Below are 24,148 nucleotides of genomic sequence, written 5' to 3' on the forward strand. Positions count from 1 at the left end.
AACTTTTTTTTTTTGGCTCATTATTAGTGGCAATATTTTTTACACTTTGGCCTAATTATTGCTGCTGCTTCGTTTAGTAGCAAAATTGTTTTAATTCTGTATTTTCCTCTTTTTTAAAAAAGAACTTAAAGAAAATTTCAAAATTTTATGAGACTAAAATAATCTTAACAAAACCCCACGTACCCATCATGCAATTTCAATTACTTGCTCATAGACAAATTTGTTCCATGTTATCTCTTTCCCATTCCCCACTGTTCCCAAGCCACCAAATTATTTTGATATAAAACTCAAACATCCACATAGGGGAAGGGAAGGAAAAATAAAATAATTTATTATTTTATTGAAAATTGAGGAGGATACAAACCAAAAAGACTGAGGGTTGCAGGAGGGGAGGTGGGAGGGAGGGAGGGGATGATTGGGTATCAGCATTAAGGAGGGCACTTTGATGAAATGAACACTGGGTGTTATTTGCAACTGATGAATCACTAAATTCTACCCCTGAAACTATTTAAAAAAAAAACCCTCAGACATCCTATTATAGCATCCTTAAATATATTAGTATATATCTCTAAATGATAAGGGTGCCTTGTGAAAGCATAACCACAATACCATTTTCACACCTAAAAATGTAACCAATTCCCTAATAGCATTGTCTTAGTTAGCTATTGCTGAAAACAAATTACCCCAAAGCTTAGCAACTGAACACTTATCAGGGAGCAACTTAGCTGGTTTGTCTCTTTGGGGATCTCTCATGAGGCTCCAATCACGATATTGGCAGGGCTGCAGTCATCTCCAGGCTAGGGAAAGAATCTGCTTCCCAAGCTCCTTCACATAGTGATTGACAAGATTCAGTGGCAGGGTAGTTCCACTTCACATTCTCACTTCAGTTCCTTGCTGGCTCTTGGTTGGAGGTTACCCTCAGTTCTTGAAATGTGACCTGTTCCATAGGACAGCTCACAATATGGCAGTTTGCTTCATCAGAGTAAGCTAGCAAGAAGACAAGAAAGGGAGTGTCGTAGCAAAACAAATCACAGTCTTTGGTAACCTAATTTCAGAGGTGACATTCCATTATCTATGCTTGTTTGCTAAAAGCAATTCACTAGTTTATGAATGTTAGGAAAGGGAATTACACGAAGACCTGAATAACAGGAATTGGGAGCCATTAAGACTGTCTTACAGCCTGCCTACCTCAGTCATCAGATACCTAGTTAGAGTTCTAATTTTCCCAGTTGTCTTATGAAAATTTTATTTGTTTTGTTCTAATCAGGATCCAAGTCAAATCCATGTACTGAACTTGATTTCTTTCAATGTATAGATTGCCCTTCCCTGATTTTTTCCCTTACAATGTACTCGTAAATGAAACCAGGTCATTTATCACATACACATCTGCCCTTGTATTTCCTGTAAACTGGTAAGTTCTATCCAAAGATTCAAAATCAGATTTGGTTTTTTTGGCTTTTTATTTCTTCACAGATAATTTTGTTTTCTCATCAGGAGAAAATCATAATCTGTTGGCCTTATTTTTCTGATTATTACTAGCTATTAATGATCATTGCCTAAATTCATTATTTCATTAGGGCTAATGACATTCTAATTCTGTCATTTCTTTTTGATTTATTAGCTGGAATAATATTTTAGACTATTTTCCATTCATCACATACTTGGTTTCACTAAAGTGTAGTTTGTACATGTTTAAAAGGCAGAATAGGGGCGCCTGGGTGGCTCAGTGGGTTAAGGCTTCTGCCTTCGGCTCAGGTCATGATCCCACGATCCTGGGATTGAGCCCTGCATCGGGCTTTCTGCTTAGGAGGGAGCCTGCTTCCTCCTCTCTCTCTCTCTCTCTGCCTGCCTCTCTGCCTAATTGTGATCTCTGTCTGTCAAATAAATAAATAAAATCTTTAAGAAAATAAAAGGCAGAATAAATACTTGATTTTTTTTCACCCCTTATTTACCAGGTTTCATCATTAGTTTCCTGTCATCCCCCAACAGTGACTAGTGAACTTGTGTGGCATATGTGTGTATGTGAACATCATGATAAACATAGATTTAAACATGTATAATTTGTTTTGATCAGTGTAGTTGTTATTCTCATTGATGCTCAAATTGTTTCATCTTATTGAGATCTTCATCAAGTTCTGGAGTCCTTCACATACAACCCTAGTAGCCTTTGTCACTGATGGTAAAGACTTTTCAGTGGACAGAGCTAGACAATTCATCATGAGTCAACACTGAAATTTCTGAGTTTCAAGTTTAGGATGATAGCATATCTACCTCTTTAATTTTGTGATTTTGTGTTTGTATCTCTTCTCTTACTCTGAGGGTTTGAGTCTTAATGACAGGGACCTAATTATGTATTTGCTTTATCCTATGTTGTATTATACCTATTTATGACATAACTTTAGGTTAACAGTTTCAGTATTGTTAGTAACAATGTAATTATTGAACTCACTTTATGATTTTCTTTTTTATCCTTAGGAAAAATCCCATCCAGATTTGGCAGGCAAATTAACTACTTTTTAGAAAGTAGTAGTAGTGGATTTTTAATGATCACTTTTTTAAATTTAACTTTTACTATTACAAGACATACATAATTCAAAGTGGAAATTACAGTGGCACCTGGGTGACTTGGTCGGTTAAATGTCCAACTTTTGATTTTGGCTCAGGTCATGATCTCAGGGTTATGAAATCAAGTCCCACCTTGGGCTCTGTGCTGGGCATGGAGTCTGCTTAAGATTCTCTCTCCTTCTCCCTTTACGTACCCTCTCCCCAGCCACATGCTCGTATTCTCTCTGTCTTAAAAAATAAATAAATAAATAAAAAGACAGTAGAAATTATAAAGCAAGGTTTATTCAGGTTAGTCTACTTTCTCTCTATCTAATTCCTCCTTCCCTTATTAGGTTGTCCGCCTTTTTTTCATGTTTTTAAATATAAGCAAATACTTACATATAAATATGCAAATCTGTATATGCATGTGTATACATATTTATCCTCACTTGCCTTTCTTAGATAAAGTGTCATACTTGCCTCCACCTTGTTCCTTATCACTTAACAACATATCCTGGGATTACTCCCTAATGATAAATATATATATTTCATTCTTTTTTTATAGCTGCATGGGTATATGTTGTATGGATGTATCATATATCATTACACAGTTCCTTATTGGTGGACATTTTTATTATCTTCAGTCTTTTTTATTACAAATAATGCTACAGTTAATACTCTTGCACGTATGTCTTTTTTGTATCTTTCCCAGTGTGTCTTTGTGATAGATTTTTAAAAGTGGGGTTGCTGTATCAAAGAATAAAAGCACACTTTTGCTAGAGATTGCCAAATTATTTCCCATTGAGGTTATGCCATTCTATATTCCCACCAATAATATATGAGAATGCCTGATCACCTCATTCACCAATAGAGTATATTGTTGAACTTTTGGATTTATACATTCTGATGAATGAAAAAAGGAATTTCATTCTTGAGCAGGGTTGAACCTGCTTAAATACTTTAAAAGGCCATATGCATTTCTTTTTCACTATACCCCATGTTCTTATACCTTGTCCCTTTTTCCATAAGATCTCTAAGTTAAAAATGTTCTTTCCAATTAGGCAATTGTCTTTCTTTCTTTGAACGTAGAGCATTTGGAAATGTTTGTTTTGTGAGTTCTTTTGATTTTTTGTATTTTGATTAATATAGCATGCTACTTTCCTAAATTAAAATTCTCTTATGGTTTAAAGTAGTTTTTCCTTTAATTTTTCTGGATATCCAGGTGTATATGGTCATACTCTCTGTGAATGAATTCAACTTTGTATGCTTCCCAATTCTAAAGCTTTTAATTACTTTGTATTGTCTATTACACAGGATAATTCTGATACAATATAAATGGTATTGGAGATAGTTTTCTTATCCCTGACTTTAACAGAGATTTTTCTCTTTTTTAAAGGCACTTACCATTCATGATACAGAAAAATGCCAGATGTGGGATCTAGGAACCAACTTCTTTCTCTGTGAAGATGATGTTGTTAATATGAGAAACAGGTGAAGATAGGATATTTTGATGTATTATTGTAGGATTTTTTTTTTTTTACTCTTGCAATTACTTAGAATATTTTCTGTGTCCAGAGCACTAGTTCATTTAGAGTTGTTTGACTCATCACCATAAATTCACATCACCATGGAAAAATAAGTGTTAACATATACTTATAATTATATATATAATTATTTATATTTGTGAAATTTTTAAGATATTCATATTGCTACCTAGAAATGAATTTAAGATTGTTAAGGGTCTTTATTATTAAAAGAATTAATATGGAACCATAGGGGTACACTTTGAGATTAATATGGTTTACTATGGAATATGACAGTATGTTACATCTCAAGATTGTATAGTTATCTGTAAAAGTCTTATCTTCTTTCTTCCTTTATAGTTTTTTAAATTTCCACTGAAATTTTCTAACATTCAAGTTTCTCTGATGTTGTCGAAGTGTCCAAGTATGAGAGATTGGGTATATTGAAAGAAAGAATAGTAAAAGTCTTTTTTTTTTTTTAGGGCTGAAGCTGTACTTCAACATATCGCAGAACTAAATCCATACGTTCATGTCACATCATCTTCTGTTCCTTTAGATGAAACCACAGATCTCTCCTTCTTAGATAAATACCAGGTTGGTACTCTATTTTATATTTATATTTTATATGTTTTATACTAGATGTTATTGACAGATTATAAGGCAAATTGTTACATGTTATTTTAGTATATAATTAAACCTAATCTTTTGAACAGAACAGAAAATTTTAAGTTCAAAGACTTCCTTTAGAATAACACTTTTCTAATGCCCCATTTTAGGGAACACCCTGAGAACTACTGACAAACCATTACATTTAACTAATGGTTTTGAGTAATGACCATATACATGTGAAAACCCAGCTACTGTCACAGTAATGTTCATAAAAAACTACCCAACATGTATTTCTGGCAACATGTATTTCTTTCTCCTGTACCTACACGTCAGTTGTAGCCTAGAACGGCTGAACTCAAAATTGCAGAGTCTGTGTTTTGCTCTGTATGCCTCTCTTCTAGAACCAAAAGTCCACCAAGGACATGGTGTCATGGCAACAAAAGAAATGTGTAAAGTCAAGTCCAACTATCTAAGCACATTTCAAGCTTCTGTTCATGTTACTTCCATTAATACTTCATTGGCCAAGGCGAGTCGCATGGTCAAGCCCAAAATTGAGCAGGAAAGTCATACACTGCTCTTCCTAAGGCTGTAGGCAAAGGATGATGTATAATCCAATGGCAGAGGAATAAAAAATGCAGATCAACATTCAGTCTACTTTAGTTAAGATTAACTTTAGTTAACCTTAAATAGTAACAACAATTCTCCACACCTTAGATGTTTCAAAAGTGACTAGGTTAACCCTGATTTTCTCTGCAATTATGATATTACCCATTTAGAAAGAAGCACTCTGTTTCACCTTTACTCAGTACTTTTGACACTGTGTGTCCATGTGTGGGTGGGTTTTTACCCAACCAAGCAGTTCTCCAACTCCCTGGACACCTAGTTCAGTGTCCTATAGTTCAGTTCAGTTTTGACACTGTTACCTGGAGAAGATAGCTTCACATCCCATACAGTAAGGATTCATTTCCACAACAGCCCCCTCTTTGCCATGAATCACAAGTCGATGTTGTTACCCTGTGCTTCTAAAGACTGGCTATAAATCAGAGATTCCCACACCCCCCTCCCAGGGTCTAATTAATTTGCCAGAGCAGCTCACAGAATGCAGGAAAACAGTTTACTTACCAAATTGGTTTATTTAAAAAGCTGTAATTCCAGAACAGTCAGATGGAAGGGATGCATAGGCTAATGTATGGGGAAAGGGACACACAGCTTTCATGCCCTCTCCAAGTATGGCAGCTTCCCAGCACCTCCATGAATCCTGAAAGCTTTCTGAGCCCCTAGTTCAGGGATTTTTATGAAGGCTTCATTATGAAAGCACAATTTACAGTTAAGTAAATCTCCAGCCCCTGTCTTCTCCATGGAGGTCTGAGACATAGGACTGAAAGTTCTGAATTTTAAATCATAAGGTTGGTTCCCCTAACAATCAGCCCACCATCCTTAATGACATCCAAGTGTCATTTCATTAATCTAAACTCAGGTGTAGCTGAAAGAGGCTTAGTATGAATAACAAAAGATGTTATTTCACCTTTATCACTCTGGAGCTATTTCAGGACTTGGGACAAAACTAAATACTATGACAAAAGATGCCTCGATAGCTCTTACATAGGAAATTATAAGAGTTTTTGGCTCTATGTGCCAGGAACCTTGGATAATGACCAAAAAGTATATTTATTATTATAATATCACACCAATTTTAAAACCAGCATAGGCTTCCATTCTGGACTGGATAATTGAAATCCATCCTCTACAAAGATGCATAATAGAATTTCTAAGTAAAATTGTTTAATAGACTTCCTTTTTCTAAATTTTTTTATTAAAGTATAATTAACATTATATTAGTTTCAGGTATACAGCATAATGATTCAACAATTCTGTGCATTACTTAATGTTCACCATGTTAAGTGTAGTCACTGTCTGTCACCAATGTTATTACAGTATTATTTTTTTTTTAAATATTTTATTTATTTGACAGAGAGAAATCACAACTAGGCAGAGAGGCAGGCAGAGAGAGAGGAGGAAGCAGACTCCCTGCAGAGTAGAGAGCCCGATGCGGGGCTTGATCCCAGGACCCTGGGATCATAACCTGAGCTGAAGGCACCCAGCTGAGCCACCCAGGCGCCCCGTTATTACTGTATTATTAATTATATTCCCAGTGCTGTACTTTTTCATCTTTGTGACTTATTTTAGAACTGTAAGTTTGTACCTCATACCTCATCATCCTCTTTACCTATTTTACCAATCTCCCTACCCATCTCCCCCAGCAACAACCATTTTGTTCTTTCTGTTTGAAGCCCGGGATTTTTGTTTGTTTCTTTGTTCATTTCTTTTATTTTTTGGATTCTACCAACACATGAGATCATAGAGTATTTGTCTTTGACTTATTTCATTTAGCATAATACTGTGCAGGCCCATCCATGTTGTTGCAAGTGGCAAGATCTTATTCTTTTTTATGGCTGAATAATATTCCATTATAGCTTTTCCTCCAGTTTGCATTCCCACCAACAGTGCAAAAGGGTTCCTTTGTCTCCACATCCACGCCAATACTTGATATTTCTTATCTTTTTGATTGTAGCCATTCTGACAGATGTGACGTGGTACCTCGTTATGGTTTTCACTTGCGTTTCTCTGATGATGAGTAATGTTGAGCATCTTTTCATCTGTTGGCCATCTGTTATGTCTTTGGAAAATGTCTATTCAAGTCCTCTGCTCATTTTTTTTTTTTTTTAAGATTTTATTTATTCATTTGACAGAGAGAGAGATCACAAGTAGGCAGAGAGAGAGGAGGAAGCAGGCTCCCTGCAGAGCAGAGAGGCTGATGGCGGGGCTCGATCCCGGGACCCTGAGATCATGACCTGAGCTGAAGGCAGCGGCTTAATCCACTGAGCCACCCAGGCGCCCTTCCTCTGCTCATTTTTTAATCGGATTATTTAGAATTTTGGTGTTGTGTTGTTTAATTTCTTTATGTACCTTGCATATTAACCCCTTATCAGATAGATCATTTGCAAATATCTGCAAATGACAGGCTGCCTTTTCGTTTTGTTGATGGTTTCCTTCACTGTTCAAAAGCTTTGATACAGTCCCAGTAGTTTGTTTTTGTTTCCCTTGCCTAAGGTGACATATCTAGAAAAATGTTGCTGTGGCTGATGTCAAAGAGATTACTTCTGTTTTCTTCTGGGAGTTTTATGGTTCCGGGTCTGCCATTTAGATCTTTATCTATTTTGAGTTCATTTTTGTGTTTGGTATAAGAAAGTGGTCCATTTTGATTCTTTTACATGTAGCTGTCCCAGTTTTCCTAGCACCATTTGTAAGAAAACTGCCTTTTTCCCACTGTACATTCTTGCCTCCTTTGTTTTAGATTAATTGAACATAAGGGCATGGGTAAGCATGGCTTTGTTTCTGGGTTCTTTATTCTGTTGATCTATGTGTCTCTTTTTGTGCCAGTACCATAGTGTTTTGTTTTGTTTTTAATATTTTATTTATTTGACAGAAATCACAACTAGGCAGAGAGGCAGGCAGAGAGAGAGGAGGAAGCAGGCTCCCTGCCGAGCAGAGAGCCCGACGTGGGGTTCGATCCCAGGACCCTGAGATCATGACCTGAGCCGAAGGCAGAGGCTTTAACCCACTGAGCCACCCAGGCGCCCCCCATAGTGTTTTTATTACCTCAGCTTTGTGGTGTATCTTGAAATCTGGGATTGTGATACCTCCAGCTTTGTTCTTTTTTCTCAAGATTGCTTGAACTGTTTAGAGTCTTTCGTGGTTCCACAGTACTTTTTAGTATTTTTTGTATTATTTGTTGTAGCTCTGTGAAAAATGCTGCTGGTATTTTGAAAGGGATTGCATTAACTCCATAGACTGCTTTGAATAGTATGGCTTCTTAACAATATTAATTCTTCTAATCCATGAACATGGAATATCTTTCCATTTATTGTATTGTGTCTTTAATTTCTATTATCAGTGTTTCATAGTTTTACCTCCTTGGTTTTATTTTTAGATTTTTTTTTTTGGTGCTATTGTAAATGAGATTGTTTTCTTAATTTCTCTTTCTGCTACTTCATATTGGTATATAAAAAGAGATTTCTGTATATTAATTTTGTAAACTGATTTTACTGAACTCATATATCAGTTCTCATAGTTTTTTTGCAGAGTCTTTAGGGTTTTCTATATATAGTATCATGCCATCTGCAAATAGTGACAGCTTTACCTCTTCTTTACCAGTTTGGCTGCCTTTTATTTCTTTTTCTTGTCTGATCGCTACAGCTCAGACTTCCAGTACTGTGTTGAATAAAAGCAGTAAGAATGGGCATCCTTAACTTGTTCCTGATCTTAAAGGAACAGTTCTCATTTTTTTACCATTGAGAAGAAAATGTTAGCTGTGGGTTTTTCACATATGATCTTTATTATGTTTAGATATGTTCCTATAAGTAAGCCTACTTTGTTGAGAGTTATTATCATTAATGGATGTTGTACTTTGTCAGATGTTTTTCCTGCATCTGTTGAGATTTAAATGATCGTAGGGTTTTTATTCGATCTCTCGTTAATGTGATTTATCATTTTAATTAGTTTATAAATATTGAACTGCCCCTTGCCCTCCTAAAATAAATCCTACTAATCTTGGTAGAGAGGGTTGTTCTTTTCTAAAGAGTTTTTTAATGTATTGTTGAATTCAGTTTTCTAATATTTTGTTGAGAATTTTAGCATCTCTGTTTATCAGAGATATTAGCCTGTAGTTTTGTTTGTTTGTTTGTTTTTGTAGTATCTTTGGTTTAGAATCAGGGCCTCACAGAATGAATTTGAAAGTTTTCCTTCCTTTTCTTTTTTTCGGGATATTTTAAAAACAGTATGTATTAACTTTTCTTTAAAAGTTTGGTGGAATTCATCTGTAAGGCTGTCTGGTCCTGGCCTTGTTCTCTGGCAGTTTTTTGATTACTGATTTGATTTTTGATAGACTTCTTTACATGAGTATCTGAGCCTAAAATAATGTAAGGGATGTGCTCAGAGACCAAAAATGTACATTAGCCAAAGGAAATGAACTACTTATTGGCTATTGTCACTTTCAGACAGGGGTCTCTGGTTTCAGTAACCACATTTCTTGGGAATTAGTGATAATACAGAAACAGAAGAAACAAAATAGGTTTACACGAGAGAGAGAAATGGAATTGCAACCTACCCCTCTTCGTAAAATTAGAACCTGAGAGAGCAATACAAGGAAAGTGTGGATGAGAACAGTCTTTTGCCCATCAGAACAAAAACATTGCCTGTTTTCTTTTGATCTCTGGATGAAAAAATAATAATCTTCTCTGGGAATTAACAACCATATGCTTGTCCTCACCCAAGTTTGGAGATACACTTTACAATTCTTTGTAATCTAAAATTTCCCAAGCTGAGAATTTAACATAAGAAGTAAACTGGTGATATCCTGGAATGCCAGAAAGAAACTAAACAGTACAAAGGAATCTACCTTCAACTAAACCATGGTATATTCCAGTATATAAAACTCCTTTGAAGGTGAGTTCAAGATACAAAATGACAAGACAGGAAATGTAGTGCAGTATGATCAAGAGTCAGTGGATATAACAAATAATAGAATTAACCTCCAGGAATTTCAGATATTAGAATAATTAGATACAGACTAAAAATGTAGGTGTTCAAACTGACTGAATCTTAAAAGAAGGAACTAAATATACAGTATGGAAATAAAAAACTATTAAAAACAGGCAGATGTGATTTAAAAACGGGCAGATGTGATAAAGAATCAATAGAACTTTTAGAGAGGAAAATATAGTCTTAAAAATTAACACTCACGGGGCACCTGTGTGGCTCAGTGGGTTAAAGCCTCTGCCTTCAGCTCAGGTCATGATCTCAGGGTCCTGGGATCGAGCCCCACATCGGGCTCTCTGTTCAGCAGGTGCCTGCTTCCCTCTCTCTCTGCTCTGATTCTCTGCCTACTTGTAGTCTTTCTCTCTAAAAGAAAAAAAAACCTTAAAACTCACTAGGTAGATTAAGCAATGGGTAGATACAATTGGAATAAGAATTAGTGAATTGAAAGAGCTAAAGTGATTATTGAGACTATAGCCCATAAAAATTAGAGTTAAGTGTGAAAGAGAAATTAAATGAGAGCTTGGGGCGCCTGGGTTGCTCAGTCAATTAAATGTCCAACTCTTGATTTTGGCTCTGGTCATGATCCCAGGGTCCTGGGATCACCACCCTCCCCCCCAAAAAAATCTGGCTCTCTGCTCAGCAGGGAGTCCATCTCCCTTCTCCCTCTGTTCCTCCCCTCTGGTCATGCACACGCTCTCCGTCTCTTTCTCTCTCAAATAAATAAGATCTTTAAAAGAGAGAGAGCTTGAATGAAAAGGTTCAGTTCATCAGATTAGATTTCTGGAAGGAGAATATTAGGAAAGAGCAATATTCAAAAAATAGCTGAGAATTTTCCAGCATTGATGAAACACAAATTAGATTCAATGAATGATAAGTCTCAGATTTTATTCTTATTACAAACTTAGTAAGTTAGCCTGTTAATATTACTGGTTGCTGGCAGAAAACATGAGATTCCTGGGTCAGAGACCAAGGACTTTATTACTCAGAGCATGGTTAGAAGTATGAGTGTCATGAGATAACTGAGTGGTTCAGTCAAGTATCTGATTTGATATCAGCTCAGGTCTTCATCTCAGGGTCATGAGTTCAGGCCCCACTGAACTCTTACTTAAAAAGCCTACTTTTAAAAAAAAGTTAAATTTGCTTCATTTCCTCTTCTCTTCCCTCCAACCCCACTAGTGTAGTGCAGAGGACTCAGTGGATGTCTGCTCATGTGATGGGTCCCTTTTGAGAAGAGGAGCACTGACCTTGGGAAACCTGCTGTTTTATAGCAAGCAACAAACATGCTTTCCCTCTTTGTTTCAGAGGGTATCAAACCCCATTCCTAAGCTTTCACAAAGCAAATATAATCCTGAGAAATGGCCCAGGAATGGTTGAGAGCCTTGGATTCATGGCAGACCCAGTTGAGACATGTACAAAAAGTAAGAGACCCATCGAGGAGAAATATCTCCCTGCAGGAAACACACCATATTCTGAGCTAGATAAATAGGAATAAATTCACACCTGGATATTTGTAGTGAAAATGAGTTATACAATTAATTCATGGGAATGAGCAGCAAGAAAAAGTCTGGAATGAGAGTCTAGTTCTGCTTTTGCCACTTGATAGATGAATAACCTTACGAAAATTTTTGACCTTTATGAATCTAAGTTACTTAAGATAAAATCTAATTATAGAAGCTGTAATTATCTCACAGGGTGATGATAAAAAGGTAAGCGTTGAAAATTACAATCTGCTGGGGCACCTGGGTGGCTCAGTCATTAAGCATCTGCCTTCAGCTCAGGTCATGATCCCAGAGTCCTGGGATCGGGCCCCAAATCAGGCTCCCCTCTCCAGCTCTCCCTTGCTTGTGTTCCCTTTCTTACTATCTCTCTCTGTAATTAATAAATAAATAAAGAAAAGAAAAAAGAAAAAAATTATAATCTGCTATTTTAAAATAACAGAAATTGGTGGTTTCACTAATGAAACTATCATAAAGCAAAAGTCATATTGTGAATCTGTTGAATATCTGAAGTGAAAGCAAGCTAAGCCAACTAATGTAATATGTTATTTTTACTTTTGCTATTCCATAACTCTGAAGGTTTTAACCTTAGGATGAAGTACAATAGAGTAGTATTTTTTAATAAGGAAGACAATGTGTTTTTAGCATGATGCAAACTGAAATGCTTCTGATTTAGAAGTGTATTTTTCCAAACTAATTGTTTATTTTCTAGTATTTAATTTCTTACATTCTTTTTAACAGTGTGTTGTATTGACTGGGATCAAACTTCCATTGCAGAAGAAGATCAATAACTTTTGCCATTCTCGCTGCCCTCCAATTAAGGTAATAGTATCATTTAATAATGACAGGTAGTTAAACAAAGAAAGAACACTTCCACTATTAGAATTTGTAGTTTTTCAGTGCATTGTATAAAAAGTTTCTTTTTACATGAGGACATTCACAGTAATACTTTTCCTCTCTAATTTTGGCATCCTGTTCATTTCCTGTTCTCAAAACTAAGATCTAAATTTGACTTATAGCAAGTTGTCAGAACTAAGGAAGAAATAAGGTTAGGAATGGAAAGAATAGTAAATATTGAATTCATCATTTAACTTTAAATATGGCATAATGATGGTTTTCAAGACGTTTATTGGTTCTTGTAAGAAATACTGATTGAGCATTTGCTATAGATACAGTTGGAGGCAGCAGGAATCCATTAGTGAATAGGACAAACAAATTTTCTTACTCTAGAAAATTATCTAGTAAGAAAGATACATAGTAAAAAAGCAAAGAAATACCTAGTTTCAAGTCCTATGAAGAAAAAAGCTAGGTAGAGTATAATGTCTACATGATGTCCAGATGGGAACTAATGCTGGTTCTCTTAAATTAAAGGTCAGGGAACTCCTCATTGGGGAGATAACTTTTGAATAGAACCCTGAATAATTATAAAGAGCCAGCTATAGAAAATGTGGGAAAGACCATTCAAAGCATGAAGAACAGCAAGTTAAAGACTTACAAGTATAAAAATTTGCTTGGTGTGTTTAAGGAACAGCAAGAAGCAAGCAAGACCAAAACGGAGTTTGGATAAAGAGAATATGAGTACACATTTTCAGAGGATTAGGTTCAGAGAAGTAATTAGAAGGCCATAACTCATATAACTTTGAGGATAGCTGAGTTTTAAGCCCGTGATTTTTGGCCTGATTTATGTTTTTTAAAAGAGCACTCTGGATATGCTGTATGGAAAATAGTCTAGAGCAGTAGTTTTCAAAGTATGGTCCAAGGATACTGAAAATTCTTGACATCTTTTCATGGAATCTGCAAATTCACACTATTTTCATCATATTATTAAAATGTTACTTGCTTTTTCACTCTGATTTTCTTATGGGGTACAGTGGAATTTCCAAAGTCTAGATGATGTATAGTGATACTGTTGCTTTGACAGCTAATGGAATGTGTGTGTATTCTTGTGTTTTAAATGTTTCTCATTTTTAATCTCTAACACAGCAAATATCAATAGTTATAACCTATGAAATAAAAACTCTTTCGGTCCTCAGTAATTCTTAAGAACATGAAGGAATTACAAAACCAAAGAGAAAAGAGAGCCATTGAAATATGAGGGTAGAGTAGCCTACGTGAGAGATGCTGGTGCCTTAAGAGAGGTTGAAATAGAGATTGTAAGAAATCACTGAATTTGAAATATGAGAATAGATGAATATGAGTTGTGAAGGAAAGAATAATCAAGAATGACTTCTAGATTTTTCTGGAATAATTGAGTTGTGGTGACATCGGAAAGACCGGAAATAGGTTTAGATGGGAAAAACCATAATTGATCCTGTGCAGTTATATACATATTACTAGCTCCACCTCCTTTGTGGGATTATTTGTTCCTTTGGAAAAAGAAAAAACTGTTCATTCCTTTGAGGTAGACACTAAGCCAACAGTTATACTCTATTAAATAGATGTGGTGAAAATTTTTAGATTGTGGTGTTTATATAACATTTACATTCTGTGCAACATTTATGCTGTAGTTCACAGTTTAAACAGATGAATAAGACATAAGGTAGTCAGTAAACTTAAGACAGGGCAGAGAAGTTTTACAAAATAACTACACTGAGTTGTGAACTAAAACTTTGTTTATGTAATTGATACATAGTATTACTTGAAAGTTGTTCTCAAAAGAAATTGTCCTCAAGTTTGCAGTTTTTAAAGTTAAAAAGTTTCTAAATTTCTGCTCAGTTTTGTTTCATAAAAAATGCTGTGTGTGTCCATTTTGATAGTACAGGCAGTACATGATCCAGTAGGAAGTAGTCTTCTATTGACTCTTTCACTACTTCATGTAATAAGTGGTATAAATTACTTTAATGGACTACATTTTTATATCCAAATATGAATATATTAGTTTTTGTTAAAAAAATGACTTTATACAGGATCATATGTGCACAGAAACAGTTTCTTTACAGATTTTTAGAATGGAGAGTATTATAAAAATCACTTTTAATAAAACAGTGATTAACAATTGTGTCTAAGAATCTGGTTTTTACCTCTCTTGACTTTGATGTATACTGTCAGTACCTCAGCCCTTTTCTGTATTTGGCCTTCATTTTCAGCTTTTAGCTCTGTTCTAGTTTCCATTAACTCTACTTTTAGTGAATAGGCACTCTTTTTATTTTCTCAAATGGAAAGTAAAAATTTACTGCTAAAACCATTAATTTCTTAAATTAATGTTTTTCTTAATATTTTCTTAAATATTTTACTTGATTTTTAGGACAAGGAAAGAATTTTTGTCATTTAAAAATCAGAGAGTGTAGGGGCACCTGGGTGGCTCAGTGGCTTAAAGCCTCTGCCTTTGGCTCAGGTCATGATCCCAGGGTTCTGGGATCGAGCCCCACGTCAGGCTCTTTGCTCAACAGGGAGCCTGCTTCCCTTCCTCTCTCTCTCTCTGCCTGCGTCTCTGCCTACTTGTGATCTCTGCCTGTCAAATAAATAAATAAAATCTTAAAAAAAAATCAGAGAATGTATAATGATGATTGTGCCATCTTCTAATTGTGTAATACTTAGAAATATCCAGTCCCAAATACCAATATCCTTGATTCGTGAAACAATTTACAATTAATGTATTTTATTTGTGATTCATTTTGTATCCCAAAGGATAATCTTTTGTTTGTTTTTGTTTTTGTTTTGTTTTTTTTGTGGGGTTTTTTGAATAATCTTAATTACAAATAAACATGTTGTGAGGGGGCTTAAAATAGAGGTAGAGGTTTTTTCTTTATGTAAATAGATAAGTTTGAACTTGTTTTTTATCATTTCACAGTTCATCAGTGCAGATATGCATGGAATTTGGTCACGGTTGTTTTGTGATTTCGGTGATGAATTTGAAGTTTCAGATACTACAGGAGAAGAGCCAAAAGAAATTTTCATTTCAAATATAACACAAGTATGATTGTATATATATATATATATATATATACACATATATATATATGTTAATTGTATATTTATATGATTAACTTTTTAATGTTGATGTTAATATAATTTTTCAAATGGTGATATTAGCAAAATGCTGTAATATGCAGTATTTTTCATTTGTTTTATAATTTTTTAAGATAATTTGTAAGGGAATAGTGTGTTAATCTCTTGATTGCATTATAAAGTTAGAAAAGACAAGAGTATCTGATTCCTTCTAACATTACTAATTGGTACATCAATATTTACTTATGTCATAATTTTAACTTTGTTCAATGTGGTGCTCCTATTGGACATGAAGTGTGATTCAGTGTTTACTAAACACTGTTTATTTTGTCAGATTGTAGATGTACTAAGTATGTCATAAGTCACCTGGCCCATCACTTAACTACAGGAGGATACATAGACAAACATAACATCATTTGGAGGAGGAAAAAAAGTTAAGAATTACCCTTAAGATCAAAAAGTATGTACTTTCTAGCCACGTTAGAAAGTTCACATAAGCTTAAGTTTTTAATTCCCTAAAAGAATTGGAGAAATCATCATGATCAATTTCTTTCTTGTTTTTTTTTTTTTTAGCTCTTGTTTGGTTTTTTTTAGTTTAAATCATTACATTTATTTGCATCCTTTCTAATCAGTTTACATTAAAGCTCAAAAAGAAGCCAAATATAAGGGAGTAATATATTTTGACCTGATAGTGTTGTGCTTCTATCTTTATGCTCGATTTTTAACCCAGTATAATGTTGCCTTTTCACCCCTTCTTAGGAAAAATGCATTTGAAAAATCATTTTCTGTCTTTCTACTTACAGAGTGATTTTTTTATTCAGACTTTATTTAACCTTTGTACTTGATTTTAGTTTGTCCCTGCAAATATCATACAGTTAGAATATGCTCAAGTATCTAGTATGGATGCTTGTATTACATTGGTATTTTATTGAATAGTGCACAAAGTATGAAGGTTATACGTAAAGAATTATAAAATAACCATAAATGTTCCCATTTAACTTACCTGCAAATTATTCCTCTTTTTTAATAAAGTCCTTATGAATTTTATTCTTCTTGAGACATTAGTAAACCACATTAGGTTAATTTTATCTACATGTTTGTGATCATGATTTTATTCTTTTCCAAATTATTCAGTCCACAAAAGAATTTTTAGAATCTTCACAGTTATGAAAGACAGAATGACAATTCTTTAGGTTTTATTAGATTAAGTTATCATTACCTTTTTAAAGAAGTGTGTTGGATTATATGTAGTTGGGAAATATTGGGGCCTTTGACCTATCCCATCCATCCTGTTTGGTAAGATAAGCCAATTTCTTCCTGTTTTTATCCTGGTAAGCTGGGCTACATATTTTTTTCCTTTAAAGTGTTGGGCAAGCTTTAAACTACCAGTTTTCTGGCTTTAAATTTCTGTCCTTCTTTCTATTTCCTTGATCTTAAAGTTAGATTCATCATTTTTGTACAGTTTTTTGTAACAAGACTTTAAAATTTAAATTTGATGACTTGAATGTCTTTCAGAAGTCACAGAAATCTTTGTATCTGTGAAATATCTGAACTCCCTTGTAAAATCTCTGTCTCCCTGAAATATAAAAATTCTGTTTTAAACGTTGATAAAATAAGATGATCATTATTTTGTGAGAATTCTTAAAAGGCTTTTACTAAAAAAGGAATGCCCCAGTATTTTTATTATTTTGAGAATTTTATTTTGAGAATTTTATGATAACATGGTCCCTTTTGTGAGAGATTTAAAATTTGTACAAAAAATGTGTATATGAACTTGTTTTTAGGCTAATCCTGGCATTGTCACCTGCCTTGAAAATCATCCTCACAAACTTGAGACAGGGCAGTTTTTAACATTTCGAGAAGTTAATGGAATGACGGGCTTAAATGGATCTACACAACAAATAACTGGTAAGTTCATGTGTTTTATTAATTTATTTATACTTACTCATTATTCAGCACCTTAGAAGTTCAGACAATCTACTCAGTGCTGAGAACACAGCATTAACTCCAACATGATCTAGTTCTTGGCCTCAAAACATTCAATCCAAGTGAGAAGATGTTTACCTTAAGCAGTGATGGTATAAACAGAGTATAAGCATTCTGGGAACTCTAAATGTAGCAAGGAAATCTACCCAGTCTTGGTACAGCAGCAGTGGGGACAGAATATCTTGATTAAAATTTTAAGATTGCATTGACTTAGGAAAGTGGTGAAAAGAATATTCTATGCAAAGACAAATAATAAAAGGCAAAACAGTTCACGGGACTAAAAGATACAATATGGCAGGGTGACAGTGGGAGTTGAGGTAGCAAGTCTTAAGGCATTTAAGAGGAAATTTCATGATCCCAATTAGTAAGGAAGCAAATACTAAAACATGGGCAAGTTACTCATTTAGGGAGTGCAAAAAGGGAAGTTTTGAAGAGAAGGTAAGGTGGAAGGACAGTTCAGGCCCGTTGTAAGGTGGCAATGAACTATACGTGGAAACATGTTTTTGTTCAGTGGCTTGGATGGATAAAATGAGTGGATGTGTTCAACATAGTATTAGAAGTTCTAGCAACAGCAATCAGACAACAAAGAGAAATAAAAGGTATCCAAATTGGCAAGGAAGAAGTCAAACTCTCTCTCTTCGCAGATGACATGATTCTTTATATGGAAAACCCCAAAGACTCCACCCCCAAACTACTAGAACTCATACAGCAATTCAGTAACGTGGCAGGATACAAAGTCAATGTACAGAAATCAGTGGCTTTCTTATACACTAACAATGAAAATACAGAAAGGGAAATTAGAGAATCGATTCCATTTACTATAGCACCAAGAACCATAAGATACCCGGGAATAAACCTAACCAAAGAGGTAAAGGACCTGTACTCGAGGAACTACAGAACACTCATGAAAGAAATTGAAGAAGACACAAAAAGATGGAAGACTGTTCCATGCTCTTGGATTGGAAGAATAAACATTGTTAAAATGTCTATACTGCCTAGAGCAAGCTATACTTTTAATGCCATTCCGATCAAAATTCCACTGGTATTTTTCAAAGAGCTGGAGCAAATAATCCTAAAATTTGTATGGAATCAGAAGAGACCCCGAATTGCTAAGGAAATGTTGAAAAACAAAAACAAAACTGGCGGCATCACGTTACCCGACTTCAAGCTTTACTACAAAGCTGTGATCACCAAGACAGCATGGTACTGGCATAAAAACAGACACATAGACCAGTGGAACAGAGTGGAGAGCCCAGATATGGACCCTCAACTCTATGGTGAAATAATCTTTGACAAAACAGGAAAAAATATTCAATGGAAAAAAGACAGTCTCTTCAATAAATGGTGCTGGGAAAACTGGACAGCAATATGTAGAAGAATGAAACGCGACCATTCTCTTACACTGTACACAAAGATAAACTCGAAATGGATAAAAGACCTCAACGTGAGACAGGAATCTATCAGAATCCTAGAGGAGAACATAGGCAGTAACCTCTTCGATATCAGCCACAGCAACTTCTTTCAAGATATGTCTCCAAAGGCCAAGGAAACAAAAGCAAAAATGAACTTTTGGGACTTCATCAAGATCAAAAGCTTCTGCACAGCAAAGGAAACAGTCAACAAAACAAAAAGGCCACCCACGGAATGGGAGAAGATATTTGCAAATGACAGTACAGACAAAAGGTTGATATCCAGGATCTATAAAGAACTTCTCAAACTCAACACACACAAAGCAGATAATCATATCAAAAAATGGGCAGAAGATATGAACAGACACTTCTCCAACGAAGACATACAAATGGCTATCAGACATATGAAAAAATGTTCATCATCACTAGCCATCAGGGAGATTCAAATTAAAACCACATTGAGATACCACCTAACACCAGTTAGAATGGCCAAAATTAGCAAGACAGGAAACAACGTGTGTTGGAGAGGATGTGGAGAAAGGGGAACCCTCTTACACTGTTGGTGGGAATGCAAGTTAGTGCAGCCACTCTGGAGAACAGTGTGGAGATTCCTGAAGAAATTAAGAATAGAGCTTCCCTATGACCCTGCAATTGCACTGCTGGGTATTTACCCCAAAGATACAGATGTAGTGAAAAGAAGGGCCATCTGTACCCCAATGTTTATTGCAGCAATGGCTACGGTCGCCAAACTGTGGAAAGAACCAAGATGCCCTTCAACGGATGAATGGATAAGGAAGATGTGGTCCATATACACAATGGAGTATTATGCCTCCATCAGAAAGGATGAATACCCAACTTTTGTAGCAACATGGACGGGACTGGAAGAAATTATGCTGAGCGAAATAAGTCAAGCAGAGAGAGTCAAGTATCATATGGTCTCACTTATTTGTGGAGCATAACAAATAACATGGAGGACATGGGGAGATGGAGAGGAGAGGGAGTTGAGGGAAACTGGAAGGGGAGATGAACCATGAGAGACTATGGACTCTGAAAAACAACCAGAGGGTTTTGAAGGGGCGGTGGGGTGGGAGGTTGAGGAACCAGGTGGTGGGTAATAGGGAGGGCACATACTGCATGGAGCACTGGGTGTGATGCCAAAACAATGAACACTGTTATGCTGTAAATAAACAAATAAAATTTAAAAAAAAACTGAGTGGATGTTATTGCAGGCAATTTTGTGGGTTTGTTGGCAAAAGCTGAAGGAATTTGGTTTTTTTAATAGACTAAGATGAGGTCATTGCCCAAAGGAGAGGAAAGGTGCCACGGTTAGAGATTTGAGGAGAGTAAACATTTTAAAAAATAGATTAAAAAAAAATAGATTATCAGTCTTCATTTAGTGCCCATTTGAAGTTGAAGATAGTGAATTTTTAGCAGTGTTAATTTGCATAGTTTGTGATTTACCTCCAGCCATGTTTAAAAGATTTAAAGCCATTGCTAGACATCTTGTAACTCAAAGGTGGCATGTTTACACCTGTTAGCTAAGAACGATTCAATGTAATCTTTAGGACATTTGAAAGTCTAATTATGTAATTACTGTATAGACTAGTAAATAGATTACTTTTTTTTTCTTGTAATGACTGCAAAATGGATCCTTAGGAGAGAAAAAAATTAGCACTGTTATGAACTCTTTATACTAAAACAATTTTGGATCTACAGTTAGTTAAGCATCTTTGGTAACAAAATTGCTGGATTTTGTTTCCCAGACTATCCAGATACATAAAATACAGGTTAGATCATTAATATTAAAGAATTTTTATCTGCTTTTGCAGAAATTGACTCAATCATTTAGGGTTATTGTTATTTTGGGGTCTGTGCAATGGGGGATTGTGATAGTTCAGAATCTTTTTTTTTTTTTTTTTTTAAAGATTTTATTTATTTGACAGATAGAGATCACAAGTAGGGAGAGAGGCAGGCAGAGAGAGAGGAGGAGGAAGCAGGCTCCCCGCCAAGCAGAGAGCCCGATGCGGGGATCGATCCCAGGACCCTGGGATCATGACCTGAGCGAAAGGCAGAGGCTTTAACCCACTGAGCCACCCAGGCGCCCCGATAGTTCAGAATCTTGAGGCAACCATTTGTCTGCCTACCTACTCATTAGCCAGTACCACATTATATTTTAGTATTAATTGTATATAATATTAGTTATCAATATTAGTTATTGATGTTTTATAAAATGATTTTACTATTTAGTAATAAGCATCCCTCATTACTGTTACCCCCTCTGAGTTTTCTTGGTTATTTTTAAGTCCTTGAGTTCACATTGGAAAAATGGTGTGTCTAGTTTTCCACACTTTCTGCCTCCTCCAAAAAAGATTTATAATGGGATCTTCTAATTGTATAAATTAGGGAAAATTAAGATCTTTATCATGATAAGTCTTCAAATTTAAATACCTATATCAGTATATAATGGTTTTCTTATTTTTCTTTTAGTGGTATCACCGTTTTCTTTCAGCATTGGTGATACTACAGAACTGGAACCTTATTTACATGGAGGGATAGCTGTCCAAATTAAGACTCCTAAAACATTTTGCTTCGTAAGTATTTTTTTTTTTTTTTGCTTTAAATGTATTTCTTTGCAGAAGAATGCAGAAGAGAAAAAAAAGTAATAAAATAGTTAACCAGACCATTAATTCAGTAGATTTAGTAGCTGAATAGATTTTTGGTTTTTAATTTGTATACACTTGGAGGAAATGGGATCAATTTAGGGGAATAAACTGATAACAATAAAAAAATTTTATATCTAGACAAAAAAAATTTATATCTAGAATACCAATGCATGTAATTGAGGTATAAAAATTACCTCAGAGGAACTCTACTTTTTTGAATCATCAAAGAGTTGATCTTTCTTTTTATTCCCTAAGACAAAAGATAAAACTAATACATGTTTGAAAGATATAACAAGCATTGAAACTATGTTTTGTTTTATTACTCAATTTATTTTTAAAGTAAAAGGAATATTTTTCATAGTTCAGGTTTTTAAATTTTAATTTCAGGAAAGAGTGTATATGTTGGAAATATAAAATAAGCCTATATAAACTGGCGTTGAAAGGTAATTGTAAGTTTCTAAATAGAATATAGCAGGGACATCCGGGTGGCTCAGTCAGTTAAACATCTGCCTTTGGCTCAGGTCACGTTCCCAGGGTCCTAGGACTGAGTTCCACATCTGGCTCCTTGCTCAGCGGGAGCCTGCCTCTCCCTCTGCTTGCCACTCCCCCTGCTTGCGCTGTCTCTCTGTGTGTGACAAATAAATAATATCTTTTAAAAAAGAGACAGAATATAGTAACTACTGTGTACTGAGGAACTAAGGAGTTTCTTGCCACTTAAATCCACAGGCCCCTTCTCATTATAAGCTGTCCACTACATCTCTGTATTTTCTTGCAAGTTCTCAAGGTTTAACTTGATTGCCTCTTCTTTCCAGAACAATTATTAACCATAGTCCTCTACAAGGCTTAGTCCAAGCCAAAGTTTGAAGAAAACAACAGATTAAAATAGAGTTCCTCAAATCTGCCCCTGCATTATTTCCTCTTGGCTCTGTTCCCAGTTTTTAATAATGCCTCACTCGGGTTTATACCCCAAGTAAATTTCAGACTGGGTGGGTGTTTGAGGGGATGGTTGGTGATTGGCTGGGTTTTTCGGCCTTCGTGTGTTCTTTGCTCCATGCAGAAAATTTCAGCTTTGAGTATTTATTCAAGTCTTATCAGGCAAAACAAATCTTGATAATTTGATATCCAAAAAATATGGTAGCTTTTTGATTAAACTATAGTTTTTTTCAAGTATATAGGTGTTTTCCCCAAATATAGTAACAGGTTGTCTAATTGCATTTAACATTCAAAAAAGTGAAGTACAGTTGTTAAAACAAGGGGCCATAGGGACTAGTAACTCTTTTATATTTCAGTTAAACCATATTAGCCCAACCATCCATAGTTATTTCAGACCTTTGAGAGAGATGTATTCCTTTTAGTGCTCTATATATTTTGTTAAGGATTGCTCTGAAGTAATAGTTTTTGTTTTTTTAAGGAGCCATTGGAGACTCAGATAAAACATCCAAAGTGCCTTATTGCGGATTTTAGCAACCCTGAGGTAAGTAAACACTTTGTAGTTTTTAAAGAGAAAGCAAAGTGGGGTTGGGTAAGAGACATTTTAAAGTTGAAGTAGGCTAACCATGTATATACCTTTCTGTCAGGTTTTTGTAATAAAGGTTGGATTCACATACCTAGAGTTGACTCCCAAGGATTAAAAACAGGAATTTATTTCATGGATAACTTTTTAAAATAATAGGAATATATGTTACTTTAATAATGATATACTAGCTTTGGTATTTTAAAAAATTATTTCAGTAATTTATGCAGATGAGTTTACTAAAAGATTTTCTGAACTATGTAGGTTTTTTTTTAATTACTTTTAGTAACATATAATGTATTATTTGCCTCAGGGGTTCAAGTCTGTGAATCATTAGGCTTATACCTTTTACAGCACTCACCATAGCACATACCCTCCCCAATGTCCATATGAACCATGTAGTTTTATATGATACATGTTTCTTCCTAAAAATCTTGGAAGCATTTATTCTATACTTTTAAATCCCTAAATATAATTGTGTAGCAGTGAATTTATTTATGGTAAGGAAAGAATTATTATATGAACAGTTTCCAGATTTATAAACATTGATCAAGGAAATGGATTTGGTGATATTGATTTTATACAAATGTTTTTTTGTTGTTGTTAGTTGATATTACTCTGACTTTCATGCAGATAATGTACTAAAATCTGGGATTGACCCTCAGATATGTTACTTAAATGATAGCCTTATGGCCTTGAAGTCAAGTTGTTTAACTTCTCTAAGCTTCAGCTTCCTTATCTGTTAATTAGAGATAATAGTAGTATTAAGGTAATTAATTTATTTTAAGAACTAAATAATGTTTACAAAATGTTAGCACAGTGCCTGTCTAGCACATGTTATGCTGTCAATGACTGTTGA

The 24,148-nt window shown here is 34.9% G+C and overlaps 1 protein-coding gene across 2 annotated transcripts in view; it reads left to right on the top strand.

The window, feature by feature from the left end:
- The window catches only part of UBA6 (ubiquitin like modifier activating enzyme 6), an 84,585-nt gene that overhangs the window by 22,590 nt on the left and 37,847 nt on the right, over positions 1-24,148 (top strand). For both annotated transcript variants that reach the window (XM_045989132.1, XM_045989140.1), the window contains 7 exons: positions 3,941-4,035; positions 4,550-4,661; positions 12,512-12,592; positions 15,561-15,683; positions 17,503-17,626; positions 21,601-21,704; positions 23,188-23,250. In XM_045989132.1, the coding sequence (XP_045845088.1) occupies positions 3,941-4,035; positions 4,550-4,661; positions 12,512-12,592; positions 15,561-15,683; positions 17,503-17,626; positions 21,601-21,704; positions 23,188-23,250 (702 nt within the window). The remainder of the gene's footprint in view (positions 1-3,940; positions 4,036-4,549; positions 4,662-12,511; positions 12,593-15,560; positions 15,684-17,502; positions 17,627-21,600; positions 21,705-23,187; positions 23,251-24,148) is intronic.

Source organism: Meles meles, chromosome 2 (genome assembly GCF_922984935.1).
Source record: "Meles meles chromosome 2, mMelMel3.1 paternal haplotype, whole genome shotgun sequence".
Taxonomy (NCBI): domain Eukaryota; kingdom Metazoa; phylum Chordata; class Mammalia; order Carnivora; family Mustelidae; genus Meles; species Meles meles.